The sequence below is a fragment of the Aptenodytes forsteri genome, unplaced genomic scaffold (assembly GCF_000699145.1).
Source record: "Aptenodytes forsteri isolate BGI_AS27 unplaced genomic scaffold, ASM69914v1 Scaffold55, whole genome shotgun sequence".
In the NCBI taxonomy this organism is placed as follows: Eukaryota; Metazoa; Chordata; class Aves; order Sphenisciformes; family Spheniscidae; genus Aptenodytes; species Aptenodytes forsteri.
In genome coordinates, this window is record NW_008796063.1 from 1,932,946 (window position 1) to 1,942,653 (window position 9,708).

The 9,708-nt window shown below is 45.4% G+C and overlaps 1 protein-coding gene across 1 annotated transcript in view; it reads left to right on the forward strand.

The window, feature by feature from the left end:
- TAC1 (tachykinin precursor 1) overlaps positions 1-5,116 on the forward strand; it is a 6,259-nt gene extending 1,143 nt beyond the window's left edge. Inside the window, exons 2-4 of the mRNA XM_009286531.1 lie at positions 42-138; positions 750-773; positions 5,067-5,116. Of these exons, the coding sequence (XP_009284806.1) occupies positions 42-138; positions 750-773; positions 5,067-5,116 (171 nt within the window). The remainder of the gene's footprint in view (positions 1-41; positions 139-749; positions 774-5,066) is intronic.
- Positions 5,117-9,708: the final 4,592 nt, after the last annotated feature.

Genomic DNA, 9,708 nt, shown 5'->3' on the forward strand with positions numbered 1-9,708 from the left:
GGTGGGGGTCCGCGCTGAGCGCCGGCGCTGTCGCCCCGCAGGAGGAGCTGCCGCTGCCCCTGGAGCACTTCCTGCAGAGGATGGCCCGGAGACCCCGGCCCCAGCAGTTCTTCGGCCTCATGGGCAAGCGGGATGCCGGTGAGCGGGGCGGGGGGCTGGCTCCCCCACACGCCCCTCTGCATGCCTCTTCTCCTAGCGCCGCTCCAAACTTCACAGCGGTTGTCACCCGGTTTTAATGCGTTAAACCTTTCTCAAAAGTTGCCATGTGGGTTGTTTGGGTTTGGGGGTTTTTTTTGGTTTTCTGTTTTTGCAAGTTTAATATCGGAGAAACTCGCCGATTGGAAAAGAGTGGGCTTCACATTAAAGTGCTAAGTGCTCACCAATTACAGCACATAGATACCAGTAAGGAGTATCACGATAATTCACGGGTCGGCATATGTGCCACTGAATTGCCCAAGTGTGGAAATCGGTTGTGTATACAATTATTGCCATCTTTTCTACATGTTTACTGATCCAAGAACTGATCTAAGAAATTGGAGCTAAACAGTTCTAAATTGTGTGGGTTTAGTAGTCTCTTCAAAGAGAAATGCAGTTGTAAACGATCACCTTAATTTCCCATAAGTGGAATATGCGTAGGGTAGTTTCTGTATTTGATTCTTCAAAGCATTGCAGTAGCATCATATTATATGCCAATCCTTTTTCAACAGCTCTTTTTCCTTTTTTTCTCTTTCCTTTCCTCTTCCAATCAGGATACGGCCAGATCTCTCACAAAAGTAAGTTAAAAAAATGCAAATATTTTAAGTAATTATTAGAAGATACTCAAATAGGGAATAGTGTATTTGAGGGGATTAGTTAGAAGGTGGCTGGGTTCAGCTAAGGACTGACAGCACCGGTGGTGGAGAAATGTTCTGCTAAAGGATTGAAAACCCCCCAGTGCAACCGTGAGCCTGTGCCTCATCCGAGCCACCACAAGCTTTGCGATTTCAATCCACGTTAATGTGTGGATGTTGCAGCTCTCTCTTATTTCCCATGGGGGGGATTCTGTAAGCCTTTCTCATAGGCAGGGCAGGCTTACTGCCAGACTTGGAGAGGAGCAATTAAGACAGCAAAATCTGGAAAATTAGAATAGTGAATTCCCAAATCCCCAAGAACAATTCCAAGGGAGAGCCCATGTATGGAGCATGCGAGATACTGTATCTGTGCTCTCAGCATTATCTGGGTGGGAATCAGACCCCCGCTCACAGCAGGGGCTGATTGATGATGTGCTGCCATATAAACAAGCATATCTTGACCCATTCATAAGCGTGCCTTGCTTTGCTTCTGTGTAACACCAAGCGGGAGATGGTATCAGCAGGGTGGTGTTACCTTGTTCTGCACAGTGATAGTTTTATTCTCTGAACTTATCTGAAGATGCTCAGACAGAAGCCGGAAGACTTTTAATAAGTAAAAATGATCTTGTATTCTGTGAGAGCTCCTCTGTCCACAGAGGTCAATAACTGTCCCGGTGTTCTGTTAGCCACAAGATTTTATGACTAGGATTATGTATTGGAAGACCAATTAAAGAGTCCGATACAAAGCTCATGCCAAATAACCTGATGACTAAAGTAAAAAATTACAGCTTTCTGAAACTGCTTCAGCTTGAATTACTACCTGTGAGGCCTGAAGATCATTCGTCTTGCTTTGTAGATGAATTAGCCAAGCAAAATTCTTTCCAAAGAGAAATTTCTAAGTTTGCCTCAAAAGCCAGCTTAGAGAAAGAAGAATGGCTCCTTTCGTTCCTTGTCTGAAACTATAGCTACCACTATATCTGATACGTGCTGTAGGCCAAAACTTGGAGTGATTTATCCTCTACACATCCAGTACCTTGAGGACTACTAATGGGACAGGAAGGTAATATCTGAACTCATAAATATTCCAAAAATAGAGCCAGACTGTCTAGTTCAGACATGTCCAGACATAGAGTCCCATTGGCTTCCTCTCCAGTAAGGGCTCTGCCTGACCTGTAAGGAACATTTTTCTTCCACTTCACAGAAAAAAAATGCCAACAGGTAGAAGAGATGCATCACACGGATGCAGGCTATACCAAGACACTGCCGCCTTGTGCATTTGCTCAAATCAATAGGAATTGCACTGGGAGAGGAATAAGAATCGGTTATTGGCCATTGTTTTTCCATTATACTTAAAAAACCCCACAAACCAAAACAAAAAGTCAATCTGAGTTAATGAGAAGATGTCCACTAACTAGCCTGTGCCTTGGTCTACCCTGTTTAGTCTGATTAGTCAGACTGATGTTCATTCTCCGTTGTCCGAGAGTGGTGAGAACAACTAGTCTGTGAGATGAACAGTTTTGGAGCCTGTGTCTTCCTTCCTCGCGAGAACATGTTATCTTAAAAGCCTGCCTATTTAAAATGTATTAAAACACCCCCAAATATATTTTTTCAGGGCATAAAACAGACTCCTTTGTTGGACTTATGGGCAAAAGATCTTTAAATTCCGGTATGTATATGACGAAATCTGGTACTCGGTAATATACGGCCTCTTCATTCTGTTGCCTCTTTGTTCTCTCCCAGCGGATGGAAGAAGCAGTCTTTATGTAGTGTAGACCCAGAGTTCTCTGAAAAAGGGTCAGGATTTTCTTTGTTAACCAAAGAAAATCAGGGTCCGCTTCACTCCAATGCTTGAGATGATCAGGCTGGACTGAGCTGCAGGCAAGGTCCGGTAGAAGTCCCCAGGGCACTTTCCTTACTGCCCTGTCCTTGCCAGCAGCACGTTCTGCTGGTCCCCAAAGTGCTAGTACAAGAAAAACCTAAATTTTACTGACAAATCCAGATCTCCCCAGGTAAAGGGATATCCTCATCACCTCTGGAGATCATTATTCCTCAAACTCGGAGCAGAAGGTGGAAGAGCAGAGATCTGCCATTAACACCACCTCATTCTGCAGGTCAAGCTGTTAAACGTTCCCAGCCTCTTCCAGCTTTTCATTTTTCCTAAAGAAAAAAAAAAAGCAACAAGCATTTTAAGCTTTGAACTGATACTGTGAATTTGTGTTATTTTCCCATAGCATCCATATAGAGCAGAATCCTCCTCCCTCATGTGCACGACCCCTGTGGGTAACTGCAGACTGCCAGTAGCTCTAGCTTCCCTGTGCTATAGGGCTCTACTGAGGAAATCCCTCACTGTGAACCATAAAGCGTCAGTTAATTCCCCAGAATAGGAATTAAAAAAATAAAAAAACTAATACGTATCTCATGTCTCTGAAATAGTTCTCACTGTTTTGTTAAATGGATGATAAAAGTTAAATTACTAGCTGACACCTTTATATTATATGGATACACGCTGTGATCTATATTCTGCAATTATGGTTGTCAGTAACTTTTATTTTCAATTAAACCCTGTTCAGACTAATAATATTTCTCTCTGCATCATTTTGCAAATTGCTATGTATCATGAATAATTTTGTACAATTTTATCTGTGGTGGCAGTAGCTATTAAATGCATAATACCTGTAAATACATCTGCTATCACAAAAGTAAATAGCCTGGAAGTAATAAATTTGGTTTGGTTTCTATTGGGATTACATTTACATTAACATGAGAATGTAAAATGCAGCAAATGTTTAAAAAAGGCAAAGATTTTATTGCCCTAATTTCAAAATTGCTGGTATGGTCAGGATACTGTTATGTGGTATTTGTAACAATGGGGAATAATGAAGTTTTACCCTGTCAGGCTATCTAATACCTGCCTGACAGGTAAAACTAGAATTCACTGCTTTTCTGCCCAATTCCCTGAGAGGAAAATGGTAAGAATTTGCTTCTGCTCCTCTGGAGGAGAAGATAGGTCCTAAGGACTGTGCAATCAAAGCAAGATCAGGAGTGTGTGCTAGGACTGTCCTTACTTCTCCCTACTGGAAGATATTTAACTGGCAGGACCTTTTCTTGGTGCCGTGCCTTGGTGCTGTGGTTTTCTTCTTCTGCAGAAAGCCCCTGAGACCCCTGGCAATGTGTAGGAGTTCACACCGCCCCGCTGCTGGGTGTGAGCGCAGTGCTGATGTAAAGCCTCATGTGACAAAGCAGAGTACCGGGATGCTGGTGTCTCAATTCCTGGTTTGGGAAAATGGGGTCTGACACTGCCTGTCTCCCAAGCTGTGCAGTCTGTCGGATGAACGCTCGAGGTGGAAGCTAGAAAACAGTCATACGTACAGTAAAGATACTATAACAATCCATACTGAGAAAGAAAGCTCAACTCATTTTGCATTTAGCCTGGTGAAAATTGAAGTCTCGTTAATTTAAAACTGTCACTGATCCAAAATGCCAGCTCCCTGCGGGATGCAGTACTGAATCCCCCCAAACTAGCTGTGCACTGCATGCAATAGTCAGGCGTGCATACGCTCTGTGAAAGCAATCCTCCCTTTGGGGTCGAAGCAAAGATGACTCTGGTGACCAGCTTTGTCACCCTGGGGTCCGGCTCTGCCCAAGAAGGGCTCTCTGGGTTTCCCTCTCATTTTAAAAGAGCAAGAGGGAGAGATCTACTGCTACTAAACGCTAAATATGTTACTGAAGACTATTTTAGGCTGTGGTAGGTCCGCAGGGTAGTCTGAGGTTTGCTTAGCTCCTGCTGCAGGTTTTAGTAAAAGGTATCACTGTGCAGGGCTTGGGGACAAGGGAGGGTTTAAACCTGGCAAAGAGCTGACCTGGCAGCACAGAAGGTGGCAATGTCGATGCAGAAGGCGTCTACTCACAAATTGATCTGAGTGCTCAGATCCCATCAGTTAAATCGGTTACTGGAACATATAAATGCTTTGAGTTAATGCTGCTTCAAGCAGCTCGATAGACGAGAGGTAGAAAGCACTGCTCAGACCTTCAGCCTCCTGGAGGATAGTGTAGTCTGAGGGGTAAAACCAAATCAAAGCAGCTCAGGGCTGTGCCAGGATCCCTCATCTCATGTCCAGACGCTCTGACAGGGTCCAGCGGTGACCCAGCAGGCTGCAGGTCTCTGATGTTTCCTTGTGCTTGCTGGGGTTTATGCAAGGCTGCACCATGTGCTTCATTCTGCTTTGTTTTTTGCAGGATCCTCTGAAAGGAGCATAGCACAGAATTACGAACGGAGGCGTAAATGAGACATTCACGTGCATTATTTATTAACTTCATTTGTTCCAATGGCCAATGCAGTGTAATTTAAACTAACAACTGTACGGAATAATTATTTATTTAATAATAACCAATGGGTTGGGTTTTTTTTTTTTGAGTTGTACATTCAATAAAATTATTATTTTTCATATTGTGGCAGCGATACGTGTTGTGTAGGTGCGTTGTGGTTCTGAAAGGACCAGCAACCCTGGTGACGTCTCACAACAAAGCACATCATTTGATATGACCCATAAAGTTATGTTCACTAAACAAAGAGAATATTCTTTTGTTTGTTGAAAGCGAGCCTGTCAGCTTCACAGCCAGTGCAGAACAGAGCTGATGTACAGTCTAGTGCCTCAATTTGTTTTCATGGTTTACAATGTACTGTAATTTCCGTATCAAAAAATATATTTGTATCATTGCAGCATGTTTTATGTTTTGTGACTACGTATCTATATATTTTAAAAAGGGGGGGTGGGTAAGGTTTGAATGTGAATCTGAGGTCTTCATTTCATAGTCTGGAATTTTATGATAGTAACATTTTAAATAAAAACTACTCTGGGGATTTTGCAACATATTTTCTTTGGTGATAGTGATGGTGTTATTTCCCAAGGCAGTCTGGAATGAGACTCAGATCCAAGCGACAGTGGTCTGAGACTGGAAAGAAATACCAAATTGATGCCTTCCTTTTGCAGGGAGGCCATGATCCTCCTAGTGCGGGTTTGGTGAACACTGTGGGGGATTTGCCACTGGAGACAGGCATTCCCGGGATTGCTCCGAGTCACACAAGGTGCCATCTATCCTAAACCCGATGGAAATCAAGAAGTGTGTTGACTGAATGAAAAGGGCCCAATGTATCCCCCAGCTCCAAGTGGAATAATTTGCTGTGGACTTCATCCACTACTATAGGCTTGTTATTTGAAAGCCAAGCTTTTAATAAATACTAGCCCTCAGATTCACAATAAAAACACTTGTTGTCTTGAACCCAAGAGAGAAAAATGTGAGTGCAATCACCTTTTTAATTAAAATGTCTGGTTACTGTATTTCCAAAACTGTCCCAAAATGCTACATACATCTCAGCAGATGCCAAAGCATCTGGAGGTCTATATTCTTTCCACCAGCTAAAAGCTATACTTCTCTGTTTGATGCTTTCACACGAGCTTTCATCAGAGATGAATCCGCAGTGAAAACAGCCAGCACATACACACCAAATTTCAAAATAAGTAATACAAAGTGATTAACTGGTGGTTGTTTTCCATTTCGGAAGTTGAACTTGGCAACCTTCATTTTCAGGTTTACCTGAGGCATCCCCATAACTGCACCCATTAAGAGTGGGTGGGCGTAGGACCTTCCTCCTGCTAGGTTAGGAGTAGCACCTAAGCCTGCCCATGCTTAAAACAGATCCCACTTCCAATTAAGAAGGAGCCGGCTCTAGCGAGGTGTGGGGCTACACGGTGGGAAAACTGAGGCAGACTTGCGACGGGCACCACGCTCATGTGAGATGCAGTGGTTATACTGGTGCTCTGCCAGCTCTTCATCTTGCCACGGCTAATTTTCAGACTAATAAACTTCTGTATCAGCTCCCACTGAGCTCAATGAGGGGGGAAAGCTGATTGCTGGGCTAACAGCATGGCAAAAGGAGTGCAGAAATGTGTGTTGAATAATGCTCAGCAAAGGGTAAAAAGAAAGAAAAAGCTTTAAAATGCTGTTTCCTGAGCCTGGAGGACCATGGTGCTCCCAGAGCTCACAGCCTGCGTGCACTGAATTGTGAGACACAGAGAGGAAAGAAAAAGCCCCGCTGCTCACTCCCTGCAGCCTGCGCATCTCACAAACCTCCCCGCAGAAGCAATGACTGCAAACATATTTGCATCCAGAGAAAGCCACACAAGACAGAGTGGGCTTTAAGTGTTTGGAGGACAGCACAGATACTAGTTAACAGCACCCAGCAAAGGGCTGAAACTGAATTTTCTGGCAAAACCATAGAATCACAGGATGGTTTGGGTTTAAGGATCACCGTGTCCAACCCCGCCTGCCGTGAGCAGGGACTTCTTTCAGGTTGCTCAAAGCCCCATCCAGCCTGACCTTGAACACTTCCAGGGATGGGGCATCTACCACCCCTCTGGGCAACCTGTTCCAGCGTCTCACCGCCTCATCATAAAAAATGTCTTTCTTATGTCCAACATAAATCTACCCAGCTCAAAACTGTTGCCCCTTGACCTGTCTTTACAAGCCTTGGTGAAAAGTTTCTCTCTGTCTTTCTTATAAGCCCCCTTTAAGTACTGATAGGCTGCAATAAGGTCTTCCCGAAGGCTTCTTTTCTCTAGGCTGAACAACCCCAACTCTCTCAGCCTTTCTTCATAGGAGAGGTGTTCCATCCCTCTGATCATTTTTGTGACCCTCCTCTGGACCCGCTCCAACAGGTCCGTGTCTTTCCTGTGCTGAGGGCTCCAGAGCTGGACGCAGTACTCCAGGTGGGGTCTCCCCAGAGCAGAGTAGAGGGGCAGAATCACCTCCCTCGACCTGCTGGCCACGCTGCTTTTGTTGCAGCCCAGGATATGGTTGGCTTTCTGGTCTCTGAGTGCATATTGCTGGCTCATGTCCAGCTTTTTATCCACCAGTACCCCCAAGTCCTTCTCCACAGGGCTGCTCTCAATCCATTCAGCCCCCAGTCTGTACTGATATGTTGGATTGCCCCAGCCCAGGCGCAGGACCTTGTACTTGGCCTTGTTGAACTTCATCAGGTTCGCATGGGCTCACTCCTCAAGCCTGTCAGGGTCCATCTGCATGGCATCCCTCATCTCTGGTGTATCAACTGCACCACCGCCATTTTCTCTGGAAGGAAAGGCTGACCCTCCGATGTCAAAATATTCTCCTGTTACGTGGCTGTCTGATGAGTGGTTTTAATTTGGCATTTGAAACAACTCCTTTCAACTTCTGGTGGCAAAATAATGTCAGATTTGTGCTAATTTAGGTTTTGAACAATAAGATTAAAATTGGCATTGATTTCTATGTTTGTACAGACATATATTCCAGGCTAGAAATAAACAAAACGCATACCAAAAGGCACAGCCTGAAATGTTCCAACTAACTCTACCAATGATAGGAAAAAAAAAAGCCCTTATCATATTTCATCATTGGGGACCATTCAGCCGAGCCATGCCACGTTGGGGCTGCAGGGCCCTGCCTGCCCAGCAGGTCCAGGGCAGACGTGGAGGCGCATGAACCACTCACACCTGCAGCCCAGCACTGCCCGTCCCCACCACGGGCTCACTCCCACCACCCTCCTAGTCAAACATTTGTCCTCACAGGCATCCTGGGATCCTCAAGACTCAAACAGGAATTCTTGTATCTTTTTTCAGCCTTTAGTAGTAAGTGATATAGTCTATACATTATTGAGCACTTCAAAGGGACTTTTTAATCATTTCTGTGGTCTTTAATCTCCCTTTTGAGGCTCCTTCAGCTTTTGAACACTTCTATGTGTTGGACAGCATTGCTTGCAGCCCCGGGTCACTCGCGTTTTGGATCACTGGGCGATGCCAGCCCTACAGCTCCACTGCAGGCTTTGGAGAGGCTTTCACTAAATCCCCTGCCGTCTCTGCAACAGTCAGCCACGACTGTGACACAGACTTAGCTCTTCTTTGATAGCAACAGTCTGACATCCCTCAGGCTGCGTAAGCTAATCGATAAAGCTGCAGCAAGGGCATTTGTCAGTGAAATGTAAGCAAGCTTTAAATAAAGTAATAAAAAATCTTTCTAGGAAATCAGCACAGAGAGTAAACCTAGGGTGATGCTGGTAATTGTCCCCACTGGGGAGGTGCTACAGGCAGTTTGACACCACAGCCCACCTCCAACATGCTCTGCCCCCTTTTTGCTTCTCTTTTCCCCCAGAAATACAGCACTCATCTGCATCATGGCAGGCGGCTGCTCTTCTGGTAGGTCCTGTCTCCCTCACACACACAGGCACTCCCCTTCCCCCAGATAGGGGATGCTGAAGTCAGGTTGGCAGCAGCCTGCCTTACCCAAGGGTGACCAGGAGGACCATCAGCTCCATCCATCACCTCCATCTCTCTGCCATTGCATGGAGACTGGTCCCCCATTGCACAGATGCAGCCAAACTTACCCTGGGGAGCCAGAGCCATGGTGTACATAGCCCCCCGTGAACCAGGGAGCTGGGAGGGGGGGGTCTGGCTCCCCATATACACCTCGCCAGGGGAGCTTGGGCTCTGCAGCACTTGTCCACCCAGCTGCCACGAGTGAGTGCTTTGCTGTGTTCACAGCAGGAGGCTGGTATTTTTTAGCATGGTCCTAACCAAAAGAAAAGGAAGAATCTGGAAATGTCTGGGCATGGAGATCTTTAGGGGGAATCCAGCCCCCAGCTATCGTTAGTGTCCTGATTTTGGCAGGGATAGAGTTAATTTCCTTCCTAGTAGCTGGTACAGTGCTGTGTTTTGGATTTAGGACTAGAACAAAGTTGATAACACACCGATGTTTTAGTTGTTGCCAGGTAATGCTTACACTGGCCAAGGACTTTTCAGCTTCCCATGCTCTACCGACTGAGAGGGCTGGAGGTGCACAAGAAGCT